The 27,318-nt window shown below is 54.3% G+C and overlaps 3 protein-coding genes across 3 annotated transcripts in view; all 3 read right to left on the minus strand.

Moving 5' to 3' along the window:
* Positions 1 to 27,318, minus strand: part of LOC128795830 (uncharacterized) — a 132,314-nt gene that overhangs the window by 83,365 nt on the left and 21,631 nt on the right.
* LOC128795824 (protocadherin gamma-B5-like) lies at positions 7,565 to 10,115 on the minus strand. Its single transcript, XM_053956890.1, has one exon. It carries the CDS (start codon positions 10,076 to 10,078, stop codon positions 7,565 to 7,567), a length of 2,514 nt encoding a protein of 837 aa, XP_053812865.1. The 5' UTR covers positions 10,079 to 10,115.
* Positions 16,589 to 19,072, minus strand: LOC128795825 (protocadherin gamma-A12-like). Its single transcript, XM_053956891.1, has one exon. The coding sequence runs from the start codon at positions 19,070 to 19,072 to the stop codon at positions 16,589 to 16,591; it is 2,484 nt and encodes an 827-aa protein (XP_053812866.1).

Consider the following 27,318-nt stretch of genomic DNA (forward strand, 5'->3'; position numbering starts at 1 on the left):
TAGAAGAGAACAAGTAGTCAGAGATGCTCACAGTGAAGTCTTCTAGGCCTTCATTGCAGGCCTTAAAATTCACCCCTGAGGGCACCTGGAATCACTCAGGTCTCAAGCTCCAAGTGTGGCCCTAAAGGCTTACACAGAAGAGCAGGATAGGAGGTTTCAGACAAAGCATTAGTCCTCAGCTCAGCAACTTTTTCTACTGCATGGCCTGCTCACCTTGCACAGTAATGAAACCATCATTTTAAACAGCTTCGCATTGGCCTCTTTCTCAAGGTAAATCTTCTGACAAATTACAACAGATTCTCTTATTGCTTCTGCTTTCTATTCCCCACACACCGTTCAGTTCTGAGTGGCTGAAGTAAGGATGTGCTGAAAACATCAGTCACTGTTTCATATATAAAAGTACTGATCAGAATTGTGTCAAGGAGCTGCAACCTTCCTGGAAACAAAGGCTTGAATCAAAGGGTAATTACAACTCTGAGAAAACTCTATATGATATTCTGGCATAGAGATACAGGTGGATAATGGAGGTTCCACACAGGACTCATTAGCAGCTCTGGCCAAGAATTAAGGTTCTACATGAACAGTTACTGTGGGAAGTGTTATTGTTGGAGGACTCTCATTGTCTTTCATCACAGAGAAACCAGGAGCAGAACAGCAATGGCACTGCCTTTGGCACCAAGCATGAAACCAAACCATTTCTCAGCCAAACCCACACTGAGTCATTGATATTCCTGGCACAGAACTGAGCTCTCCTCACTCTGCATTCACAGCCTTTAGTTTCACCATCCACACAGACCAAAATGTTGGTTCCATGTTGGCCACAGAGAAAAACAGCACCTTGGGGAAACATCCATTTATGAAGCTGATTTCTTGAATGAAATATTCAAGGTCAGGCTGGGTGGGGCTCTGAGCACCCTGCCCTGGTGGAAGATGTCCCTGCCCACTGCAGAGGAGGGTGAACAAGAGGATCTTTAAGGTCCTTTGCACCACAAACCATTCTCTGGCTCTGTGTTTCTAGGATTCTATGAATCCATGTACAGCTGCAAGGGATGGATGAGAGATACTCTCCATACTGGACAATTATGTTTTGGAGTTTGCAGGACTGACAGGAACAACGAGGATCAGCTTTATTCCTTGACAAAAATACAAGCAAACAAACAAACAGACAACCCAAACCAAATCCAACATAGTAAAAATCTTAATCAACCCAGCCAAGAATGGCAAAACACCAGAAGAGTATCAATCATGGCCTCACACTGCAGACTGGGTCATTTGCAGTATATACAAAGCACAGCAAACTGGACAGTAACTAATCCACAGGAGGCCTCACACAGGAGCTCATGACATAGGCCCCAGATTGGCATTTCCTTGGACAGTAAGGGAAAGAAAAAGCTTGGAACCACAACTGTGGGCCTCAGCTGACTCCTAGGACAAGCAGAACTGGACACAATTCATTCATTCATTTTGAACTAGATCACAGTGAACTCCAGCACTGGCCCTGTCTCTGGACAGACAGACTTCTTCTCTCTGTCCAAAGAAAACATGGAAGCAAATTTTGCATACAGGCTTCATTAGAAGAGAAGTTGTGTGCACAGCTTCTCAGATCCCAGGCATCACAACTAAGATTATTGGGTTCCTCCCAATTATTTGAACAAGTGCAAAATGTTATATGGACCATAAATTATTACCAGCTCTGTCAAAGACCCACACATCCAAGTATCCCCCCAAAGGCAACATCACCATTCTTCAGCACATGGACTCCTCACAAGATGCAAAGGAATATGGAACCCAAACTAGGCCATTTCAGTCCAAACCACACAGTTGAACAGCATAAGACTCCTCCTGACTCATTTCAGAAGGCCAGCAATAGCCCTGGAGATCTACAAAACACATGCCATGTCTCCACCAGGACCTCCTCACACACCACACCCCCAACACTCCCTCCTAACTCTTCACGGCTCCCATGGTTAGCACAGATCTGCGGAATTCAGAGAGACTCCACCAAGAGGAAAGTTGTTCAGGCAGTATCTCCTTACTATGGATAATATTTGACTTCTCACCCTAGGCATGGGACAAGAAAAAGCAGTTATTACAGAGATATTTCCAAGAAACATGTCTATGGAAATCCCTCTCCTTTCACCTATAAACATGAAAGAACCATCTTCAGATCATCAGAAGAAGGAGACAGAAAATTTACACCTGCAGAAGTGAAGAGCTCACAACACTGGTCTGCATTATATAACTCAGAGTAAGTTATTAACGGCATTGTTTGTAGCCACTGAGTACACAGCTTGCACTTCCTATACGGCATCTGTCACAAGTACAAAATTAAACTTTGAAGTGACACCAATATGATTACATGGAAATACTTAGTAAAATCCTCCCAGAGTTCTCCATTCAGCTGGAATACATATCTCCTAGACAAGTACTTTGGGAAGAAGAACCCCACATGGCTTCATCCCAGAGACAGGAACTGGACAGGGAATGGAGGAAAACATTCCCTGCAGTCTTTCAGCAGACATTCACACGCGGCTCACAGCACTCACATTTCCAACCCTTCACAACATCCATGGTGTCCTTTCACCCATATATCTTTAAAACATGTGACAGCAGAGGCCCAGTTCCCGAGACCATCTTCTTCCCACCACCAATTCCACACAGCTATCTGTACATCCCTGTGCTGTGGAAGCTGCATTTGCCTGCTGACTGAAGTTCTGTGAAGAGACTTCATAGGTCTCAAAGGAAAAGCCGAGCAGTCTTCCAAGAGACACTGAGCCAGTGAATATCAGCTCACAGGGAATTATGCCCACCTTGTATCCCCCACTGCACCTTGAATTTCTCTCTTCCCATCCAGGCAATTCTCTTGCCATGCTAAATATTTTCTAGCCAAGGCTCATCCAGCTGCATCTGACATCGCTCTGCCTTAGAAAACAAGTACAAAGCAAGCAGTTCTGCCATTCCCTCCTGCATTTCCTCCTCCACATGCAGCCCCCACAGGCTTCTCAAAGAATCACAATTTCAAGAGGATCCTTCATCTTCGTGACAAGTACACATATGTGATCAAGAACTACTTGTGGCCCAGTCCAATCCTTTGCTGAGGACAAAGATCAAAGCATGGATCACACAAACACTTCCTGCCGACCTCCACAATGTATCATGGAGAGCAATAAAGGCTGAAAACAATGTGCACAGAGGTTCCATTAAAGCCATCAGCATCTTCTTCAAGACACATTCAACCTATTCAAACACATGTGCTCTTGGGAAGACACACGAGCCTTCTAAAAAGTTGTATTTCGTAATAACGTGATCCATCCCTCCAGAAGATCTAATGCTAACAGGAACACAGATTCTACAGAGCACAGCTGATATAGGGGAACAACACCTGCAACCCGATCAACACCCAAACCTCCGACCTAACCAATAGCCTGCCAGCAGCAGCCTTCTCCCTCCTTCCTTCTTCACTTAATAGAAGGCTGAGGACCCACCCCATGTTCACATAACGACAGCAACGTGATCCAGCATTCAGAACGTCACTGAAGGAAACTTTACCGTGCTTTTAAGTAAAATGTACTATGCAAGACAGAGAACAAGGCGGGGAGAGGGCAGGGAGCATCAGGAGAAAGAGACGTGGACAAAACCGGGACACAGAAACTCACCGGTGGAGGGGCGGGATCCGCGGGGAGGGCGCCGGCAAGATCGTCGTCCCCGAGCAGCGGCGCGGGCTCGTCGGGCGGCGGCCGGGCCGGGAGGGTGTCGCAGCAGCTGCCGGCCGAGAAGCGCAGCTGGCTCTTGCGCGAGTCGGCCGTGAGCGACACCTCGTGCGAGTAGGACTGCAGGAAGGCGCGCACGCCGTCGATGCCCACGAAGTGCGACACGGGCACGCCGCGCAGGGCGCCGCTGTCCGCCGGCAGCAGCTGCTGGCGGCGCCAGCGGCGCAGGCGCAGCGCCAGCAGCAGCAGCAGGAAGGCCACGAAGAGGCACGACACGGCGGCCACGGCCAGCACCAGCCAGCGCGTCAGGCCGGCGGCCGGCTCGCCCGGCGCCGCCGCCTCGTCGGCCGCGCTGCCCAGCTCGGCCAGCAGCTCGGCCACGCTCTCGGCCAGCACCACGCTCAGCGTGGCCGTGGCCGACAGCGCCGGCCGCCCGTGGTCCTTCACCAGCACCACCAGGCTCTGGCGCGCCGCGTCGCGGGCCAGCGGCGAGCGCGCCGTGCGCACCTCGCCGCTGTGCAGCCCCACGCGGAACAGCCCCGGCTCCGTGGCCTTGGCCAGCTCGTACGACAGCCACGCGTTCTGCCCCGCGTCCGCGTCCACCGCCACCACCTTGGCCACCAGCGCGCCGGCCTCCGACCAGCGCGGCGCCAGCTCCACGCCCGACCACACGGCGCCCGAGCCCGCCGCCGCCGCCGCCGCCGCCTGTGGCGGGTACAGCACCTGCGGCGCGTTGTCGTTCTCGTCCACGATCAGCAGCCGCACCGACACGTTGCTGCTCAGCGCCGGCGCGCCGCCGTCCTCCGCACGCACCCACAGCTGCAGCTCGCGCAGCTGCTCGTAGTCGAAGGAGCGCAGCGCGTACAGCGCGCCCGTCTCCGCCTGCACCGACACGTACGACGACAGCGGCGCGCCCCGCACCCGCCCCTCCGCCAGCCGGTAGCGCACGCGCGCGTTCTGCCCCCAGTCCGCGTCCGTGGCGCGCACCGTCAGCACCAGCGCGCCCGCCGCGTTGTTCTCCGCCAGCCGCGCGCTGTAGCGCTCCTCCGCGAACACCGGCGCGTTGTCGTTCACGTCCAGCACCCGCAGCGCCAGCACCGCGCTGCTCTGCAGCGGCGGCGACCCGCCGTCGGCCGCCCGCACCGTCACGTTATACTCCGACACCTGCTCCCTGTCCAGCTCTCTCGCTGTCACCACACGGTAGTAGCTGCCGTGAGAGCTCTGCAGACGGAACGGGACATCCCTGTCCAGCCAGCACCGCACTTCTCCGTTGGCCCCTGAGTCGCGATCATGCACATGCAGCAGGGCGACCACGGTCCCAGACGGGGAGTCCTCAGAAATCTCACTTAGCGCTGACCGTACAGAAATCACTGGTGCGTTATCGTTTATGTCTGTGACGGTGATCACTACTTTGGCAGTGTCGAAAAGCTGTCCTCCGTCCCGTGCCTGCACCTCCAGGTCGTACGAATCGCCTTCCTCGAAGTCCAGGCTTCTCAGCAGAGTGATCGCACCAGTCTCAGAGTCCAGACTGAATATCTTTGAAGCTCTTTCTGTTATTTTCTTTAACGAGTATTTCAGGTGTCCATTCAGCCCCTCATCCGCGTCCGTGGCTGTTACAGTGAGAAGGGTGGAGCCCACGGGCACGTCCTCGGGCACACGCACCGTGTACTCCGCCTGGCTGAACACCGGCGCGTTGTCGTTCGCGTCCAGCACGGTCACGCGGATCCGAGCCGTGCCCGTCCGTGCCGGATCGCCGCCGTCCATCGCCCTCAGCACCAGCTCGTGAAACGCCGCCTCCTCCCGGTCCAGCGCCTTCGCCAGCACCAGCTCGGGACGCTGATCGCCGCCGGGGCCCGCCTGCACGGCCAGCGAGAAGTGCTCGTCACCGCTCAGCTCGTAGCTCTGCAGGGAATTCCGGCCCGAATCTGGGTCGTGAGCTTCGGCCAGGGGAAACCGCGACCCCGGGGCTGTCATCTCGCTTATTCTCTCTTCCTGTTCAGCCTCCTTGAAGCTAGGCGCATTATCGTTAATGTCTGTGATTTCCACTTCAATTTCATAAAACTTCATTTCCCCCTCCACTATCAGCTCACAGCGCAGCACGCATTGCTGCACACGCTCGCACAGCTGCTCTCTGTCAATCCTCTCTGCTGTCACTAAATGTCCCGTCTTTCCCTTCACAGTGAAATACTGCATATTACCTTCAGAGACAACACGGATGCCCCGGTCTCGAAACTCCGGCAGCTGCAGCCCCAGGTCCTTGGCCACGTCGCCCACGAACGAGCCCTTGGGCATCTCCTCGGGCACGGAGTAGCGCAGCTGCCCCCACGCCGCCTCCCACGCCGCCAGCAGGACGGCCCAGAGCAGAGCTCGCTGCCGCCGGCCCCAGCGCCTCCCCACCGCGCACATCTCGGCCACGGCACCGAAACACCGCTCTTCCACTCGCCGCGTCCGGGTGCTTTCGCCGGCCTTTCTGCCTCCGTGCAAAACGGCTCCGCACCGCGGGGACGCTCGCAGACCGCCCACCGCCGTGCTTGATACCGAGCGAGCGAGTGATCGAGCCGATCCGCAGCGGGCGGGGCTGCAGCGCTCCGAGCTCCCTCTCGCTCCTCTCGGTCAACAGCGGCGCCCGCAGCCTCCTCCCGGCACTGCAGGCACCGAGCGCTGCCGAGCGCTGCCCGCCCTGCCTTGCACACGGGGAGCTAGCGGGGAGGGGACAGTCGGCACCGAAAAGTTGTGGCCATATGAGCGATACTAAAGCTGTTATTTCTGCAGCTGCCTTCCAGAAAAGTATGGAATGGAACTGATTGAACTTCCTTTAGAGAGACACACGTATGTTCATTTTGGAATATAACACAAAACGCCAATTAACCTACGGGATATCGCCCAGCAGCCATAAAAGTTTCCGTACTTCGCTTCAGGAAATAAAGATAACGAAGGAGAAAACACCCACTCTAATTTCCTAATCCCGTCATGTAGAATTAGCAGTTCTTATTGTATGGTGTAAGATCCGCCTGGAACTTTGGTAACTCCTAACGTTTCAGACAAACCTAGCTTTTTAGACAAAATTTTCCAAGTGAACCTGAACCTATGATAAACCAAAACAAGAACTACAGTGGATCCAGATCATTTTGGAAAACACAAGTTGAACGGTGAAACTCTCCCCTACACGTGTGAACACTGATAAGCAGGAATTGATACGGAACATGCTTATTTTAGGTGTGCATTAAAACCTGGCATATATGCAGATGCCTTCCCTCAAAAGATGTAAGGGGGAGGGGGGATGGAAAAGGGGAGGAGCATTCATTATGAAGGAATGACCCATCTCTTCCACACTCCGTAAAGAATATTCACCATTTGTAAGTGGCATACCAAAACAGCACTAAATAAAGAGTGTTATTTCTACAGTTGTTACTCAGGGACGGAACAAGAAAGAGAGCTGAGAAAAATAAATCTGAAATATCAGGCATCAATAAACGAATCTCGTTCTACACGCTAAAAATTTGCCTTCATCATTAGTAACTTGCAGCATTTCAGGCAACAAATTTCGACAATGAACCCTGATAAGTGGATGAAAGAAAAGCTGCCGTATCTGCCTGCCTGTTTTAAGTAGAAAATGAAGGAAAGAAAAACGTAAAGCAGAGCATCAACAATCCTGAAACATTTACTCAGTATAAGCTGAAAGGTAAGAGCCATCAATTGAGCCTAAATCTGACTATCAGCTGATGAGACAAAAAGAGCCCACTTGTCAACCTGCCTGCTGAGAAATTCAGTATAGAATGCCTATAGTAATGGATTGAAACACAGTACAGTATAAGTAATCTCAAAAGCGAAACGAAGACCAAGAATAGACGACCTCACTCTCTTAGGAGGAAGAGATTCGGAGAGAATGGGCATACGAGGTTACAAACCTGCGGTATAGCAGATTCGGCGGGCGGCTCTCCCAAAAAGCTGTTCTTCATCGGGCTCGGCTTCTCGCAGGAATCCCCGCCCAGAAGCTCCTCCGCAGACAGGACGGGCACCGGCGGCGGCGGCGGCCAAGCGGCCTCGGGCACGGCGCGGGCCGGCGCCGCCACGCACAGGTTGTAGGAGTAGGGCAAGGTGCCCTCGCAGAAGTCGGCCGGGAAGGCGGCGCCGGCCACCGAGAAGCGCTGCGCGCCCAGGCAGCGCAGCACGGCGGGCGGCCCGGCCCGCCGCAGCCGCGCCAGCACGGCCAGCGCCGCGCTCAGCACCAAGAGCGCCGACAGCAGCGCCAGCGCCAGCACCAGGTAGAACTGCAGCTCGGCCGCCGCCGCCTCGGCGCCCGCCGCCTGCTCGCTCAGCCCCGGCAGCGCCTCCTGCAAGCTCTCGGCCAGCACCACGTGCAGCGTGGCCGTGGCCGACAGCGCCGGCTGCCCGTGGTCCTTCACCACGGCCACCACCCGCTGTTTGGCCGCGTCCCGCTCGGACACGGCGCGCGCCGTGCGCACCTCGCCGCTGTGCAGCCCCACGCGGAACAGCGCCGGCTCCGACGCCTGCACCAGCTCGTACGACAGCCACGCGTTGCGCCCCGCGTCCGCGTCCACCGCCACCACCTTGGCCACCAGGTAGCCGGCCTCGGCAGAACGCGGCACCACCTCGAAAGGAGCCGCCGCCCCTCCCGCAGCCTCTCCCGCCGCCGCCGCCGCCGCCGCCGGCCACAGCACCCGCGGCGCGTTGTCGTTGCGGTCCAGCACGAAGACGCGCACCGTGGCCGTGGAGCTGCGCGCCGGCGAGCCGCCGTCCTGCGCCCGCACCGCCACCGTGAACTCGCGGCACTGCTCGTAGTCCAAGGAGCGCTGCGCGTACAGCGCGCCGCTCCGCGCCTCCACCGACACGAGCGGCGCCGCGCCCGCCGCGCCCGCGCTGCCGCCCGCCAGCCAGTAGCTCACGCGCCCGTTGGCGCCCGCGTCCGCGTCCCGCGCCTGCACGCGCAGCACCAGCGCGCCCGCCGCGTTGTTCTCCGCCACGTACGCGCTGTACGCCGCCTCCTCGAACACCGGCGCGTTGTCGTTCACGTCCGACACCTCCAGCACCAGCTCCCTGCTGCTCCACAGCGCCGGCCTGCCCCGGTCCCGGGCCACCACCGTCACGCGATGCTCGGACGCCTGCTCTCGGTCCAGCGCGCCCGCCGTCACCACCTTGTACGAGCCGCCCGAGGACGCCACGATCGACAGCGGCGCCTCTCCCGACAGCTCGCACGACACCTGACCGTTCTCTCCCGAGTCTCTGTCCCGCACTTTCAGCACGGCCACCACGGTGCCACTCGGGGCATCCTCGGGCACGGGACTCGAGAGCGATAGAATCGTGATCTCGGGCGCATTGTCATTCTCGTCCGTGATGTCGATCTGCACTTCGCAGTGATCAGTGAGACCGCCGCCGTCCGTCGCCTCCAGACCAAAGATGTATTTATTCTTCTCCTCGAAATCGAGGGGACCCGCTGTTCTAACTTCCCCGCTCTCACTCTCGATAGTGAACAACGCCTTGACAACGTCCGGGACGCTGCCAAAGGAGTAGGACACTCGCCCGTTAGAGCCCGTGTCCGCATCCGTCGCCCGTACCCGCAGCACCAACGACGCCACTGGTAGATTCTCCGCCACCTTCGCCTCATAGAGACTTCGGCTAAACACGGGCGGGTTGTCATTGGCATCTGTCACATTGATGCGAACCTGAACAGTCCCAGACCTTGCGGGATCCCCACCGTCTACCGCCATCAACACCAAATCAAAGGAGCTCTGCTTCTCCCGGTCCAACACTCTCTCCAGTATTAATTCTGGCTGCTTCTTTCCACCCGGCTTTTCCTTCATAGACAGTAGAAATGAGGGATTGCTGGTGAGCTGATAAGTCAGCAGCGAGTTGCTCCCTGCGTCTGCATCTCGCGCCATCTCCAGGGGAAAACGAGCACCGGGAGGGATTAATTCACCGATCTCGAGGTCCAGAATAGCCTTGCTAAAGACCGGGGAATTGTCATTCACGTCCTCGATTGCCACCTCGACATGGAAAACGTTCAGCGGGTTGTGAACCAGCGCCTCGAAGCTGACGGAGCAGATCGCCGACTCGCCGCACATCTGCTCCCGGTCCAGCCTCTCGTTCACGTACAGGTTCCCGTTCTCCTCATTCACCGTGAAGAATTGCTTCTCCTCGCTCAGCCGCAGCTTGCGCGCCGGCAGCTCGTCCGCGCTGAGCCCCAGGTCCCGCGCCAGCGGCCCCACGAGCGAGCCTCTGCCCAGCTCCTCGGGGATGGCGTAGCGGACCCGCTCGGCCGCCGCCCGGCACCACACGCACAGCAGCAGCGCGGCCAGCAGCGCTCGCCCGCCGCCCGGCCCGCGCCTCTGCCGCCGCCTCACCGCCATTCTCTGCCGCCTGCGCTCGCCGCGCTCCTGCCTCCCGCCGCTGCCCTGCCTCCCGTCCAGCCGCTCTCGCCACACAGCGCAGTGGCCGTCGCAGCGCAGCCAGCCCGCTCGGGACGCCTCTCGCTGCTGCTGCCGCTGCTGCTGCTGGTGGCGGAGCCGCTGCCGCTGTGGCCGGCGCCGGGCGAGCGAGCAGCCTGCGGGGGCAGGACGCTGCGGCGGCGGCGGCGGCGGCTCCAGCGCCGCTCGGCGGCGGCCAACAGCGGCACCCGGAGGCGGCGCCGCGCCACTGCAGCCGCCGGATGGCCGCGCTCAAGGGGGCCCGGCTTTGGGCGGGGCTCGGCGCCTTAATGTGATTTCAAATACGTTTAAATCTTAGGTGAGCTCTTTAATGCTTTTAAGTAATCTTTTTGAGTCGCAGTGAATTAGAGAAACATATGTTTATGGCAAAGCAATAAATAAAGGAACTCAGTTTGTCTTAACAATATCAATGTGCAACCAAGGAAACAGGAAACTGTATATATGTCTATAGCCAGGGAAACCTATAAGTACCCTATCATCTGTCTTCAGTTCTGCTTTCCTGTCTTGGGTCGAATTAAGTTGAGATATTGCTTAGCCTAAAGCAATGTTTTTATCTTCTTGCTAAGCATAAAATTTCTCCTTTCTTTCTGAGATTCAGAAAAGCTACTTTCTTTACATCTCCCTATTTTGAGGACCTGATTACAAAAATGCAAAGCATGAGTCTTTTATAGACCCGAAGAATTCTCTGGGTTGAACAGATAATTTAAAATAATTTAATCCAGTCATTAGTCACAGGCAGGGTCATCCTTCACTCAACCAGGTTACTGAAAGACCCATCCAATCTGTCCTTGAAGCCTTCCAATGGTAGCACAACTACAATATTTGTGGGCGACTCATTCCAGTGTCTCACCATCCTCATCATAAAACATTTGGTGTAATCTAAACCTAAAATATCTCTTTCAAACCTTCCTTTAAGTGTTTTTTATTAATTGAAAAGACACAATAAATTCTACTCAAAGCTTTATTTTCTCAGGCTTAAGGACCTGTGTTTTGTCAGAGCTTCTTCATGGCAAAGATGTTGCAGTTCTTTGACAATCTGTGTGGTCAAAGAAGTGTAGAGGGAGAGGACCACCTTCCTCTTCTTGCTGGTCATCCTGCTTGTTATGCAACCCTAGATATAATCTGGGCAGCAAGTGGACATCACCAGCCCATATCCCATTCATCAACCAGCAGTGACCATAATGCCCTTCTCTGCAAGACTGCTTTCAATCCTCTACTCTCTGTTTAAACTGGGGATGGCCCTGACCCACGTGCAGGACCTTGCACTTGGTCTTCTTGAAGTTCATGAAGTTTGCACAGGTCTGCTCCACCAGCTCATCCATAAACATCATCCCTGACCTCTCACTAATGATCTCAGCTCGATGTCAGCTGCAAATTTGCTGAGGGTGTGCCTGATCCCCTTGTCTCTGAAGGTACCAAATAGCATTGATTCCAGTACGGACACCACACACTACTGATTTCCACTTGGATTTCCACTGTCTAAAACGCTTTGGAGGTGACTCTCCAGCCTGCTCCTCAGCCATTTAACAGTCTCCAGGTGTGTGCCCAGCATGGTCTGGGTGATTGGGTGGGAGACACTCTGTCCACATTCTCCCACTGGTTCGTGATCTGTTCATGGAAGTCTTGGCTGGGCAGGGTGGCCACTCTGCACTTCGACAACTTGCAGCTGAGACGCTTCTGCATTTCTATTACATTACAGGCAAAGTGTTCCTGGGTGAGCACAGCAGGAGTGTTTATGAAACCCTTCCTCTGGACAGCTGTAAACATCACAGGTGTGTGTGGGCACTGCAGCTGCGCTCGGGCATTTGGGACAGAGGAGACGTTCCACATAAGGTCAGACACCCTGAGGATGAGCTCATGACATCTTACAAGAGTTACAAACATATGGAAATGTACAGACCAGGTGCAACAACATTTTGCTGGTCACATTTACTGAGCAGCAGCAATTCCTATTACATGGCACTCCATCAGGCACAAGCATGTGTTATGTATGACATACAGCAGCAAGGGGAATTATCATCTGTTCTTCTATACTGTCACGTACAGAGGTCTCCTGTCTTCTCTCCAATGCTGCACAGCTGTTGGTTTGCTACTGCCCTTTAACATCACTTGGAAAATTTATTATGAGGGAATAAAGCACCATGATCACATCAGGAAGGGAGGTAAATTTATCTGCTCGCCAGCATTCTGAGAAGAAATGGAAGGATTCTAAACTACATGAATAATAAACAACCAAACTAAAAGATTAGCAGTCATCCAACAGAGAATGGCTTACCTAACTAATGGCTCAGAGGAAATCTCCTGCCCTCTTTTATCACACACAGTATTCCACAGAGATACTGCCAAGGTGATGTTTACCTCCCTTCCCCCTGACAGTAACAGAACTCAAGGTACCCTCACCTCTCCTGCCTTTCATACCTGCTGTAGCATGAACAAGAGGCACTAATACAGGATTCATTGCTGAATGAAGCAAGGCTGATAATTGCAAGGAAACCTTCACAGAAAGAAAGCCAAGAACCAAAAAAAAAAAAAATAAAATTAAAAAAAAATTTCATCAAAGAAGCAAGGCAAGGAAACATTAGAAGACAAAGGCCAGTTAGAGAAATTCATCTGGAAATCTCCTTGGTCTTCACTGTGGGCATTGGAATTCATCTCTGTGAACACCTGGAAGTCACTGAGGCCTAAAGGTGCAAGTGCAGCCCTAAAGTCTTACACTGGACTCTGTAGTAGTGAGGTTCATTACAAAAAACAGTCACCAGCTCTCAGCAATTCTGTTATGTGACCTCCCAAAGATATGAAATATCTGAGGCCTCTTTCTCAATTTCACCCTTCTAAGAAATTCCAAGAGTCACTTTTTCCTTTTCCTTCACATTCCTCACACACAAAAATCTGTCCTTGGTGGTTGAAATAGGTATTTGCTGCCAAGCCAGAGTTATAATTCCAAAAGAAGAAGCACTGACCAGAAATGGGTAAAAAGACCAAGACCTTACAGGAACCTGAAAGTCTAATTCCAGCTGTGAAGACATCTCTATGTTCCTGTGAGTTACAAATGAAAGATGAAATTTTCATGCAGATATTATAAGCCATTCTACACAAGCATCACCTGGACACTATTTCAGGAAATACTTTACTGCTGGAGGAGTGGCATTGCCTTTCAGGACAAGGATACTAGGATCAAAGTAAACAGCATAGACCTCAGCAAGGACCTTAGCACGAGGCCTGAAATCAAACCATTTTCCAGCCAAAGCCGCACTGACCCATCAATTTTCCACATTCAAATCCAATTTCTTGGTCTCTTGGCTCTGCATTCACAGTCTTTTTTGCATCATGGTCAATACCCAGATTCTAACCATGTATCAACCACAGGGAAAAGAGCATTTAATTCAGTCCCATTTGAAGGAAACATAAATTTAGCTATATCCACCTTCAAGGTATGGATGAGAACTGGTCTCCCACCCTGATAATTGTAAGATAGCTTTTGGTGTTTCACACAATCACAAAATCATCAAAGCTGGAAGAGACCTTCAAAATCATCTAGTCCAGACCAGCACCACCATAATCAGCCTTGAACAATATCTCCAAGCGTTACATCCAGAGGCCTCTCAAATACCTTCAGAGATTATGACTCCACCACCTCCTCCGGGTAAATTATTCCAGTGGTTGACCATTCTTTCAGAGAAGAATATTCAAATAGCTGATCTGAACCTCCCCTGGCACAAATTAAGGCCACTTCCTCTCGGCCTTTCACTTGAACACGACAAAAGAGATCAACCCCCACCTCACTACTACCTCATTTCAAGTGATTAGAGAGAGCAATAAGTTCCTCCCTGAGTTTCCTCTTTTTCAAGAGTAAACAACTCCTGTTCTCCTCATAAGCTTCACCAGCTTTTATTTGTTTGCAGGATTGCCAGGCACAATGAGGTCCAGCTTTACTCCTTAACAAGAAACAAACAAACAAATATGACACAAAAAGACTGAGAAACCGTCAGAAGTCCATGAACCATAGATTCACATTTCAGAATGTGTCAGCTGTCATAGATACACAAAGGGAATTAGTTTGTGAGAAGTATTCCGGATGCTCACACAGGAGCTCACACCATAAACCCCAGATACAGTCACATCTTAGACCTTGAAAACAAAACACTTACAGCCACAGCTGTGGGCCTTGTCTAAAATCCAGGTCAAACTGGAGCTTTACACCTTCCTTTTAGCCACTTCACTCTCCTGCACAGGAGAGTGTCCTGGCTCTGGACAGATGAAACTCTTTCCCCATTTCAAACACCACACAAATGGAAAGTTAAATCTGAAGACAAATTCTGTTGAAAGAAAAGCTGCACACACAAATTCTCAGATCCCAAGCACCACAAAAAAAGATAATTCTGTTCCTCCCAGTACCTTGAAGAAATATGAAATGCTTTAAAGACCCTATGTTATTACCAGTTCTATTAAAGACTCAGTCATCAGAGTATCAGCTCAAAGGAAACATCACACGTGACCTCTCTGAAGGCTGGGTGACTTCATCACTCTTAAAGCAAAAGAATGCTGAACCAAAAACTATGCCATTTGAGTCCAAAACACTCAATGTTAAAAAAAAATCTCCTTCAGAGTTATTTTCAGAAAGCCAGGCTTAAATCCTAGGAATCAACAGAACACATGCCATGTTTCCACCAGTATCTCCTCATACAGTGCACACCCAACAATCCCCTCAAACTCTGCATGACTCACATGGTTACCATGATCTTCAAAACTGGCGGAGAGACTCCACCAAGAGAAAAGCTGCTCAGATGTCTCCTTACTATGGCTAATATTTGACTTTTCAGTATGTGCATGCATAAGCAAGAGTATTTATTACAGAGACATGTTAAAGAAACATCTAAGAAAGTCTTTTTATAGCTGTAAACATGAAAGGCATGTAGAGAACAGCCAGGCAAATACAACAGACCCCATCTTCCACACACTTGCAGAGAGAAAGAACCATCTTCAGATCATCAAAGAGCAAGGAATCGAACAAACAGCTACAGAAAGGAGATCACGACACACCCTTCCTGATCATGTAACTAAGAGTAGGTAATAATTACTACAGGCCTTTACCAAGCAGTGAATGCACCAACTGCACTTCCTAAAACTCCCACATAACCTTTTATGATTTATATAATGAGTACATAATTAAGCTGTTAAGTTACGCAATTATGACCACCTGCAAACACACACAAAGAACTTCCCAGGGCATCCCATGCAGCCAGAATTACATGTCTTCTTGCCAAATATTTAGGGAAGGAGGACATCACATGGAGTGATACTACGGGTGGGTAATGAAAAGATACATGAGAACAGCATTCCCTTCTGTCCTTCAACAAATCCTCATGTAGAACTACAGGACTCAAATCTCCAATCCTTCACAATCCCCAGGCTGGTCTTTAACCCATCTAACTTACATGCAAATGACATATAAGGCCCAGTTTCCCAGACCACTTCTTTTCACACCACCAACGTCACACAGATACCTTCACATCTCTGGATAAAGGAGGCTGATTTTCTCTGCTCACTGCTCTGCTGTGAAGAAACCTCAGACTCCTAAAATGAAAAGAGGAACAGTGCTCCAGGAAAGAAAGGGTCAGTGCACGTCTCTATAGGGGCAGTCACCCTCTCCTTCTGCCTAACTCTGCACCTTGAATCCTTCCCCTCTCACCCTTGCCAAGGCTCCTGCCATGACCTGTATTTTACAGCCAAGGCACACCCAGGTCAACCTGACAGAGGTCAGCCTGTAAAGACACCAAATCAACAAAGCACCTCTGCCATTTCTTCCAGTAGCCCTCCTCTACATTCAGCCACTCACAGCTGGGTGGCTTTCAAGAGGATCTTTCATCTCCATAACAGTCACACAGATATCATCAAGGGAGCATCGGTACCGGGCCCAATCTCCTGGAGGATTAGACAAATGCAAAGACATTTCCTACTGACCTCCATTTATACATAAAGGCGGAGAAGAGTACAAACCATGAGCACCGAAGTTACACTCAGAGCTGTTATGATTACAATATAGAGACTCTCACCCCAGTCAAGCACGTGAAAGCTTGGGTAGATACCTGAATCAGCAAAGAACGAAAACTACGATTGCCTACTAATACAACCCATCCATTCACAACAGAAAATACCGAAAGAATCATGGGCATTACATATTTCAGGGCACAGAAACCACTGGGTGCCTGATGAAACCATAAAGACTCACACGAATTCCTAGCCACCATCAACCTCACTACATCTGCCTCCCGATCGACTCAGAAAGCAGAGCACAGAGCCTTCCTCCACCTCTCCGCAGCAAGAGGCACCACCGCATCCCTCACCGGCACTATGCCTTACTTGTCAGAATACTTCCCTACTCACGACAGAGACCAGGGGAGAAAAAGAACAGGGAAGCAGAAGGATGAAGAGTCAGGGACAGAATTCGACCCGAAAACTCACCGAGGGAGGTGCGGGATCCGCGGGGAGGGCGCCGGCAAGATCGTCGTCCCCGAGCAGCGGCGCGGGCTCGTCGGGCGGCGGCCGGGCCGGGAGGGTGTCGCAGCAGCTGCCGGCCGAGAAGCGCAGCTGGCTCTTGCGCGAGTCGGCCGTGAGCGACACCTCGTGCGAGTAGGACTGCAGGAAGGCGCGCACGCCGTCGATGCCCACGAAGTGCGACACGGGCACGCCGCGCAGGGCGCCGCTGTCGGCCGGCAGCAGCTGCTGGCGGCGCCAGCGGCGCAGGCGCAGCGCCAGCAGCAGCAGCAGGAAGGCCACGAAGAGGCACGACACGGCGGCCACGGCCAGCACCAGCCAGCGCGTCAGGCCGGCGGCCGGCTCGCCCGGCGCCGCCGCCTCGTCGGCCGCGCTGCCCAGCTCGGCCAGCAGCTCGGCCACGCTCTCGGCCAGCACCACGCTCAGCGTGGCCGTGGCCGACAGCGCCGGCCGCCCGTGGTCCTTCACCAGCACCACCAGGCTCTGGCGCGCCGCGTCGCGGGCCAGCGGCGAGCGCGCCGTGCGCACCTCGCCGCTGTGCAGCCCCACGCGGAACAGCCCCGGCTCCGTGGCCTTGGCCAGCTCGTACGACAGCCACGCGTTCTGCCCCGCGTCCGCGTCCACCGCCACCACCTTGGCCACCAGCGCGCCGGCCTCCGACCAGCGCGGCGCCAGCTCCACGCCCGACCACACGGCGCCCGAGCCCGCCGCCGCCGCCGCCTGTGGCGGGTACAGCACCTGCGGCGCGTTGTCGTTCTCGTCCACGATCAGCAGCCGCACCGACACGTTGCTGCTCAGCGCCGGCGCGCCGCCGTCCTCCGCACGCACCCACAGCTGCAGCTCGCGCAGCTGCTCGTAGTCGAAGGAGCGCAGCGCGTACAGCGCGCCCGTCTCCGCCTGCACCGACACGTACGACGACAGCGGCGCGCCCCGCACCCGCCCCTCCGCCAGCCGGTAGCGCACGCGCGCGTTCTGCCCCCAGTCCGCGTCCGTGGCGCGCACCGTCAGCACCAGCGCGCCCGCCGCGTTGTTCTCCGCCAGCCGCGCGCTGTAGCGCTCCTCCGCGAACACCGGCGCGTTGTCGTTCACGTCCAGCACCCGCAGCGCCAGCACCGCGCTGCTCTGCAGCGGCGGCGACCCGCCGTCGGCCGCCCGCACCGTCACGTTGTACTCCGACACCTGCTCCCGGTCCAGCTCTCTCGCTGTCACCACGCGGTAGTAGGCTCCAAAAGATTTCTCCAATCGGAAGGGAACGCCCCCGTCGAGCAAGCACCGAATCTCGCCTTTCGCTCCCGAGTCCCGGTCGTGAACATGCAACAGGGCGACCACCGTCCCCGACGGCGCATCCTCAGAGATCTCACTCAGCGCCGACGACACTATGAGTTCGGGGGCGTTGTCATTCACATCTATCACGGTAACCGCAATTTTGGCAGTGTCGGAAAGGCCACCCCCATCATGTGCCTGCACCTCCAGTTCGTACGAATTGCTTTCCTCGAAGTCCAAACTCCGTAGCAAGGTGACTGCTCCCGTGTCGGTGTCCAGTCGGAAAATCTGCGAGGCTTTCTCAGTAATTTTCTGAATCGAATATTTCACGTATCCGTTCGGCCCATCGTCGGAATCATTGGCAGTAACGGTGACGAGGACAGAGCCCACGGGCACGTCCTCGGGCACACGCACCGTGTACTCCGCCTGGCTGAACACGGGCGCGTTGTCGTTCGCGTCCAGCACCGTCACGCGGATCCGAGCCGTGCCCGTCCGTGCCGGATCGCCGCCGTCCATCGCCCTCAGCACCAGCTCGTGAAACGCCGCCTCCTCCCGGTCCAGCGCCTTCGCCAGCACCAGCTCGGGACGCTGATCGCCGCCGGGGCCCGCCTGCACGGCCAGCGAGAAGTGCTCGTCACCGCTCAGCTCGTAGCTCTGCAGGGAATTCCGGCCCGAATCCGGATCATGAGCGTCTGGCAGGCGAAACCGCGACCCCAGGGCTGTCGTTTCGCTCACTCTCAATTCTATTTCTGCCTCTCGAAAGCTCGGCGCGTTGTCGTTAATGTCCGTGATCTCCACTTCGATTTCGTAAACCTGCATCTGTCCCTCCACTATGAGTTCACAGCGCAGCACGCATTGCTGCACACTGTCGCACAGATGCTCTCTGTCGATCCTCTCCGCCGTCACTAAATGTCCCGTATTGCCGTGCAGAGCGAAATACTGTGTCCTACCTTTGTCCAAGATATGAACGCTCCGGTCCCTGATCTCCGGCAGCTGCAGCCCCATGTCCTTGGCCACGTCGCCCACGAACGAGCCCTTGGGCATCTCCTCGGGCACGGAGTAGCGCAGCTGCCCCCACGCCGCCTCCCACGCTGCCAGCAGGACGGCCCAGAGCAGAGCTCGCTGCCGCCGGCCCCAGCGCCTCCCCACCGAGCACATCTCCGCTGCGGCAGCGCCGGCACTGCAACACTGCCGATCCAATCCCGCTGCCACTCAGTGCTTTCAGCTTCTGCACCGTGCACCGCTGCCGGTCCCTCCGCCTGGCTGCAGAATGGACCTGCACCGCGGGGATGGTCGCGGACCGCAGGATCGGACAGGGAGCGAGCAGCCGAGCGAGCCGATCCGCAGCGGGCGGGGCTGCAGCGCTCCGAGCTCCCTCTCGCTCCTCTCGGTCAACAGCGGCGCCCGCAGCCTCCTCCCGGCACTGCAGGCACCGAGCGCTGCCGAGCGCTGCGGCTCTGCCTTGCTACACACAGGGGACAGTCGCCACCGAGATGTCACTTTCCGTCCAGCGCCGATCTCCTGCCTCCGCATTTCTCCAGCCCATCTCTGCTTTCATCCACCAGGGTATCACCATCGGGAGGAAGGCAGAGGCATTCCGTGGGCGTGGTTCTTTAACGGCACGGGAAACGAATCACTTACTAATGTCATTAGATGTAAATTAAAACACAGGTTTCGAATTTTACACAGCAGCTTATTGACACTCTTATCCTTTGTGTGCAAAAACATCTTCAACAACAGGCTTTCAGCAGGAAAACGGGAAGATACCATATCCCGAAAATACAGAGCTATCAAGTTCACTAACAGAAGCTGAACGAGAGCAATTGCATGCTTCTTGAGGTCAGGGAGCTAATTGTTACAGGATTGAATTACGGCTACAAATAAAGATTCAGCTAAAACCCTCAAAGGAAAGTTTCAGGACTTCAAATATTTGACATCCCTTCCTAAGATATACCTAGTGTTTCTTTAGTTTATACAGATTTGCATTTAATCAAATCATTCTATGATTCCTTTTTTTTTTCTGAAATCAATGTGTAAAGCAATGAATCTCATTAGTAAACTATTCAGCTAAGTATTTCTTAATGACGTTGGTACGATATGTGTTCAAGAAAAGAATTATGGAACCCTAGAATACAAGTAGAACTGTGCTCTCGAAACAGTGCTGACCACTAATCAATGTGCAAATAGGCTTTATTCAAGTACCTAAACCCTCCTCTGGCCGATCCCCCTGATGTGTGATGCCTTCCTACCTCAGATGTCTATCTTAGTAAACAGAATGGCAAAAATTTGCCCTTCTCGATATATACGAGTTCTACTAAAACGCCCAACATTTTTGTGAAAAGAGGATAGAAAAATAAAAATCTCGGAAACAGAAATCATTAAAGAATCTCACCAGTGTACGACATAAAAATCATGAAGAGCTAAAGAGAGCGAACTGCCAGCCAGGATGCATAAACGAAGCCAGCTTGTCCCACAACCGCATTCCCTGCCGAAACAGGCGACAATCTCTTTTCTCACTCAGGATGGAGAATGGAACTTTGAACGTTCGTTTCCTTTCTAAATCTATTAGGGACAAAACAAAATTTAACGATCGGGTTTGTGTAAAGCTATACACAGTTCCGAGCATACCCTTTCTGAACAAATCAGTCAGGAAGGATAAATATCCAACACCAGATGTCAGTGCTTTCTTTTATTTTTTCCGCGACTCCATCAGCCGTTCTCCTTCCACAGAATACGAATCTGCTTTCAATCTGGCTAACACATTCTAATTTATAGATCTCAAGTGCTGAAGACAAAACCTCGAGGCTGAAGCTGAAGCTGTGACCGAGGAATTACCAATTGCTTCCTGCCCTGCATGAACAGGGGAGAGCCCGTTCCTTAATTCAGTCCATCACGGACACAAGACTGCAACTCACATCAGCAGAACTCCGGGAACCATGGAGAAACACTGAGAAATGCTCCTACTAGCCGAAAGGCGAGCTATAGTCCAAGCCTATCAGCTGAGGCTATTACCGAAAGAAATTTTAAAACTTCGCCGCTACGTGGAGACACAACTGAGGAGTCCCCGCTGCAACCGCGCAGAGAATACCCGGGGGGAAATGACAAATATTCGGAAACTTCTAAAAAAGGAAGAAGCTCACGCTTTACAGACCTGCGGTGCATCCGGATCGGAGGGCGGCTCTCCCAAGACGAGGTTACTGCTCGGGCTCGGCTTCTCGTAGCAATCCCCGCCCAGAAGCTCCTCCGCAGACAGGATGGGCACCGGCGGCGGCGGCGGCCAAGCGGCCTCGGGCACGGCGCGGGCCGGCGCCGCCACGCACAGGTTGTAGGAGTAGGGCAAGGTGCCCTCGCAGAAGTCGGCCGGGAAGGCGGCGCCGGCCACCGAGAAGCGCTGCGCGCCCAGGCAGCGCAGCACGGCGGGCGGCCCGGCCCGCCGCAGCCGCGCCAGCACGGCCAGCGCCACGCTCAGCACCAAGAGCGCCGACAGCAGCGCCAGCGCCAGCACCAGGTAGAACTGCAGCTCGGCCGCCGCCGCCTCGGCGCCCGCCGCCCGCTCGCTCAGCTCCGGCAGCGCCTCCTGCAAGCTCTCGGCCAGCACCACGTGCAGCGTGGCCGTGGCCGACAGCGCCGGCTGCCCGTGGTCCTTCACCACGGCCACCACCCGCTGCTTGGCCGCGTCCCGCTCGGACACGGCGCGCGCCGTGCGCACCTCGCCGCTGTGCAGCCCCACGCGGAACAGCGCCGGCTCCGACGCCTGCACCAGCTCGTACGACAGCCACGCGTTGCGCCCCGCGTCCGCGTCCACCGCCACCACCTTGGCCACCAGGTAGCCGGCCTCGGCAGAACGCGGCACCACCTCGAAAGGAGCCGCCGCCCCTCCCGCAGCCTCTCCCGCCGCCGCCGCCGCCGCCGCCGCCGGCCACAGCACCCGCGGCGCGTTGTCGTTGCGGTCCAGCACGAAGACGCGCACCGTGGCCGTGGAGCTGCGCGCCGGCGAGCCGCCGTCCTGCGCCCGCACCGCCACCGTGAACTCGCGGCACTGCTCGTAGTCCAAGGAGCGCTGCGCGTACAGCGCGCCGCTCCGCGCCTCCACCGACACGAGCGGCGCCGCGCCCGCCGCGCCCGCGCTGCCGCCCGCCAGCCAGTAGCTCACGCGCCCGTTGGCGCCCGCGTCCGCGTCCCGCGCCTGCACGCGCAGCACCAGCGCGCCCGCCGCGTTGTTCTCCGCCACGTACGCGCTGTACGCCGCCTCCTCGAACACCGGCGCGTTGTCGTTCACGTCCGACACCTCCAGCACCAGCTCCCTGCTGCTCCACAGCGCCGGCCTGCCCCGGTCCCGGGCCACCACCGTCACGCGATGCTCGGACGCCTGCTCTCGGTCCAGCGCGCTCGCCGTCACCACCTTGTACGAGCCGCCCGAGGACGCCACGATCGACAGCGGCGCCTCTCCCGACAGCTCGCACGACACCTGACCGTTCTCTCCCGAGTCTCTGTCCCGCACTTTCAGCAGGGCCACCACGGTGCCGACTGGCGCGTCCTCGGGCACCGGGCTCGACAATGACAGAATGGTTATCTCAGGCGCGTTGTCATTCTCGTCCGTGATATCGATCTGCACTTCGCAGAGGTCAGTCACCCCGCCGCCGTCTCGTGCCTCCAGGCGGAAATTGTATTTACTCTTTCCCTCGTAATCGAGGGGACCCGTTGTCCTGACCTCGCCACTCTCACTATCAATAGTGAACAACGTGCGGATGCTTTCTGGGACGTGACCGAAGGAATAGAAGACTCGCCCGTTATCGCCCGCATCCGCATCCGTGGCCGCCACCCGCAGCACCAGCGACCCCGCTGGCAGATTCTCCGCTACTCTCGCCTCATATACGGCTTTGCTGAACACGGGTGGGTTGTCATTGGCGTCTGTTACGTTGACCCGAACCTGGACTGTTCCTGATCTCGCGGGGTCCCCACTATCCACTGCCGTCAGCACCAGATCAAATGAGCTCTGCTTCTCCCGGTCCAACGCTTTTTCCAGCACTAATTCCGGCTGATTTTTTCCACCAGGGCTCTCCTTCATGGCCAGAGTGAAGGAAGGGTTGTGGGTGAGTTGATAAGTCAGCAGCGAGTTGCTGCCTAGGTCTGCATCTCGTGCCATCTCCAGCAGAAAGCGAGCACCGGGAAGCGTCCATTCACCAATCTCCAGCTCTAGAGTAGCTTTGCTGAAGGTCGGGGAGTTGTCATTCACGTCCTCGATGGACACCTCTACATGGAAAACGTTCAGTGGGTTCTGCAAGAGCACCTCGAAGTTGACAGAGCAAGTCGCCGACTCGCCGCACATCTCCTCCCGGTCCAGCCTCTCGTTCACGTACAGGTTCCCGTTTTCCTCATTCACCGTGAAGAATTGCTTCTCCTCGCTCAGCCGCAGCTTGCGCGCCGGCAGCTCGTCCGCGCTGAGCCCCAGGTCCCGCGCCAGCGGCCCCACGAGCGAGCCTCTGCCCAGCTCCTCGGGGATGGCGTAGCGGACCCGCTCGGCCGCCGCCCGGCACCACACGCACAGCAGCAGCGCGGCCAGCAGCGCTCGCCCGCCGCCCGGCCCGCGCCTCTGCCGCCGCCTCACCGCCATTCTCTGCCGCCTGCGCTCGCCGCGCTCCTGCCTCCCGCCGCTGCCCTGCCTCCCTTCCAGCCGCTCTCGCCACACAGCGCAGGGGCCGTCGCAGCGCAGCCAGCCCGCTCGGGACGCCTCTCGCCGCCGCCGCTGCTGCTGCTGGTGGCGGAGCCGCTGCCGCTGTGGCCGGCGCCGGGCGAGCGAGCAGCCTGCGGGGGCAGGACGCTGCGGCGGCGGCGGCGGCGGCTCCAGCGCCGCTCGGCGGCGGCCAACAGCGGCACCCGGAGGCGGCGCCGCGCCACTGCAGCCGCCGGATGGCCGCGCTCAAGGGGGCCCGGCTTTGGGCGGGGCTCGGCGCCTGCACCGGCCCCGGGGGCTCTCCCCGATTGCAAACAGCCGGAGCAGAAACTCTTGCTTAATTCGGCTCCAAGGCCTTTCTATCTGAGATGCGATGTCGGATGCTTTTAGGGAATTCTTTTGAGTCACATTCAACAGTCAGAGGCAAATATTCATGGCAGGGCAGTAAAGAAGGGAATTCAGCTGCTCTTAATAAAATCATGGCTCATTTACACGAGCAGTAAATGATAATATAGGGAAAACATCAAGAGCGTTCTCACACTTGTCTTGATTTTTGCTTTCATTACCTGGATTGAATTTCTTTGAGATACAGACCAGCCTAAAGCAATAGAAGCAACCCCTATGCCAAGACAGCAGAATAACCTTTACACTTTTCTCTGACTCATCAAAGTTGCTTCATCTCAGTTCTTTGATTCATCCATATCTGAGCACCTGACAATGGAAAATGCAAAGCAATACTCAATCCTTCATAAAGCCAAACAATGTTCTCTGTTTCCAACTTAAGCCTTTACTTAAATGTCATATAATCCACACCTCTGCTATAAGCAGGGATACTTTCTGCTAGACTTGAAGATTGGAGGCATATCCAAAACTTCTCTGGGCAATATCTTCCATTTTCGCACAACCCACACTGAAAAGCTTTCTCCTAATAAAAACCACCCTTCTTTTAGTGAAAAACAATAGTCTACTGTCCTATGACCACCAGCCCTCATTAGAAAAAACTCTCCACATCATTCCTATAAGTTTATTCATAAACTGGAAGAGCAAAATATTTTCACAAGTCTACACAGAGCTATCATTTCTCTATGCTTGAAGACCTCAACTCGTTCAGTGCTTCTGCGCAACAGAGATGTTCCAACACTCAGGTCACTTCCAACATCCTTCTGGGAACTCTAGCATGTCCATTTGGGATATTGGCCCAAGATCTGCATGCAGTCTATGCTCTCATAAAAAGAGCTTAGAGGGAGCAAGGACCTCCCTCGACGTGCCGGGCAGAGTGCTTGTCATGCAGTGCAGGACACAATTTGAGCAGCAGGTGCCCATTGGCAGCTCATGTCCCATCTCATCACCCACCAATGACCCAAAGTACTTCCCAGCAAAGCTCTTCCCTATCCCTGACCCTCGGTTTAAACTGGGGATTGCCCCACGCCAGCTGCAGGACCTTGCACTTTCTTCCACTTCATGATGGTTGCAAGGGGCCACTTCTCCAGCCTATCCCTCACTGGCATCTCTGCCCTCCCCTGGATCAACTCCACTTGGAGTCAGCTGCACATGGGCTGAAGGTGCACTCAATCCCATTGTCCATGAAGGCACTGAACAGAACTGGGCCCAGTCAGGGCCCTTGAGGGACAGCACAAGTCACTGCTTTCCACCTGGACATGGAGCCACTGTCTCTAACTCTTTGGAGGTGACTCTCCAGCCTGTTCCTCAGCCATTTCACAGCCTCCAGATGATTGCCCAGCAGGTTCCTCTGGGTGATGGCCTGGGGGACACTGCACACGTTCTCCCACTGGCCCCTGGTCTGATCATGGCAGTCTTGGCAGGGCTGGGTGGCCACTCTGCACTTTGACAACTGCAGCCAAGATGCTTCTGCATTTTACAACGCAGAGAAAATGTTCCTGGGTGAGCACAGCAGGAGTGCTTATGAAACCCTTCCTCTGGACAGCTGTAAAACTCACAGGTGTCTGTGGGCACTGCAGCTGCACTCGGGCACTTGGGACAGAGCAGACCTTCCACATAAGGTCAGACACGCTGAGGTTGAGCTCATGACAACAAACGCTGCAAGAGTTAGAAACACATGGAAATGTACAGATGCAATAACATTTTGTAGCTCTCCCTTGTTCTACAAAATCAACTCAAATCACACTGGAGTCCATCAGGCTCAGGCTGGTGTTTTCTGTGACTTGTGACAAGCAAGGGAATGACCGAGTTCTTCTCTAGCCTCACACACAGAGCTCCCCTGTCTGCTTTTTCCTCCACGCCATGCCACTGGAGGGTTTTGCTTGTGCCCATATCCTCACTGCTCACATCCAGCATCAGATGATAATGCACTACAGCCACACCCAGAAGGGAGGTACAACTGTCTGCTCACCACCATTATGATAAGGAACTGAAGGATTCTAGAGCACACAAATGATAAACAACCACACTAAAAGATCAGCAGTCACCCAACAAAGAATGGCTCATCAAACCATTGGCTTCAAGGCAATCTCCTCCCCATCTTTATCACATGCTCTGCTCCACAGAGATGCAACATCTAATAATGTCATATTTACATCTATTTCTCCCAACAGGAACACAACACAAAGTCTCTCTCATATCTCCTGCCTTCCACTCCCACTGGAACAAGAGCAAGGGACACTAACACACCATATGTTGCTCATAAAAGACAGTTTGTTCATAATTCAAAATATACCCCCATACTGAGTAAATCAAGGAAAAACAAAACAAAACAAAAACCACAGAAAAACCCAAAACATGAATCAGATAAGGTAAGGAAGCATTAGAAGAGAACAAGTAGTCAGAGATGCTCACAGTGAAGTCTTCTAGGCCTTCATTGCAGGCCTTAAAATTCACCCCTGAGGGCACCTGGAATCACTCAGGTCTCAAGCTGCAAGTGTGGCCCTAAGGACTCTCACAGAACAGCAGGATAGGAGGTTTCAGACAAAGCATTAGTCCTCAGCTCAGCAACTTTTTCTACTGCATGGCCTGCTCACCTTGCACAGTAATGAAACCATCATTTTAAACAGCTTCTCATTGGCCTCTTTCTCAAGGTAAATCTTCTGACAAATTACAACAGATTCTCTTATTGCTTCTGCTTCCTATTCCCCACACACCGTTCAGTTCTGAGTGGCTGAAGTAAGGATGTGCTGAAAACATCAGTCACTGTTTCATATTTAAAAGTACTGATCAGAATTGTGACAAGGAGCTGCAACCTTCCTGGAAACAAAGACCCGAATCAAAGAGTAATTACAACTCTGAGAAAACTCTATATGACATTGTAGCATAGACATACAGGTGGATAATGGAGGTTCCACACAGGATTCATTAGCAGCTCTAGCCAAGAATTAAGGTTCTACATGAACAGTTACTGTGGAAAGTGTTATTGTTGGAGGACTCTCATTGTCTTTCATCACAGATAAACCAGGAGCAGAACAGCAATGGCACTGCCTTTGGCACCAAGCATGAAACCAAACCATTTCTCAGCCAAACCCACACTGAGTCATTGATATTCCTGGCACAGAACTGAGCTCTCCTCACTCTGCATTCACAGCCTTTAGTTTCACCATCCACACAGACCAAAATTTTGGTTCCATGCTGGTCGCAGAGAAAAACAGCGCCTTGGGGAATCATCCATATATTAAGTTGTGTTTCTTGAATGAAATATTCAAGGTCAGGCTGGGTGGGGCTCTGAGCACCCTGCCCTGGTGGAAGATGTCCCTGCCCACAG

This window comes from Vidua chalybeata, chromosome 15 (genome assembly GCF_026979565.1).
Source record: "Vidua chalybeata isolate OUT-0048 chromosome 15, bVidCha1 merged haplotype, whole genome shotgun sequence".
Lineage (NCBI taxonomy): Eukaryota > Metazoa > Chordata > Aves > Passeriformes > Viduidae > Vidua > Vidua chalybeata.

What these genes read in the sequence shown, in the direction of transcription:
- LOC128795824 (XM_053956890.1), bottom strand. Translation starts at nt 10,078, where the DNA reads ATGGCGGTGAGGCGGCGGCAGAGGCGCGGGCCGGGCGGCGGGCGAGCG.
- LOC128795825 (XM_053956891.1), bottom strand. Translation starts at nt 19,072, where the DNA reads ATGTGCTCGGTGGGGAGGCGCTGGGGCCGGCGGCAGCGAGCTCTGCTC.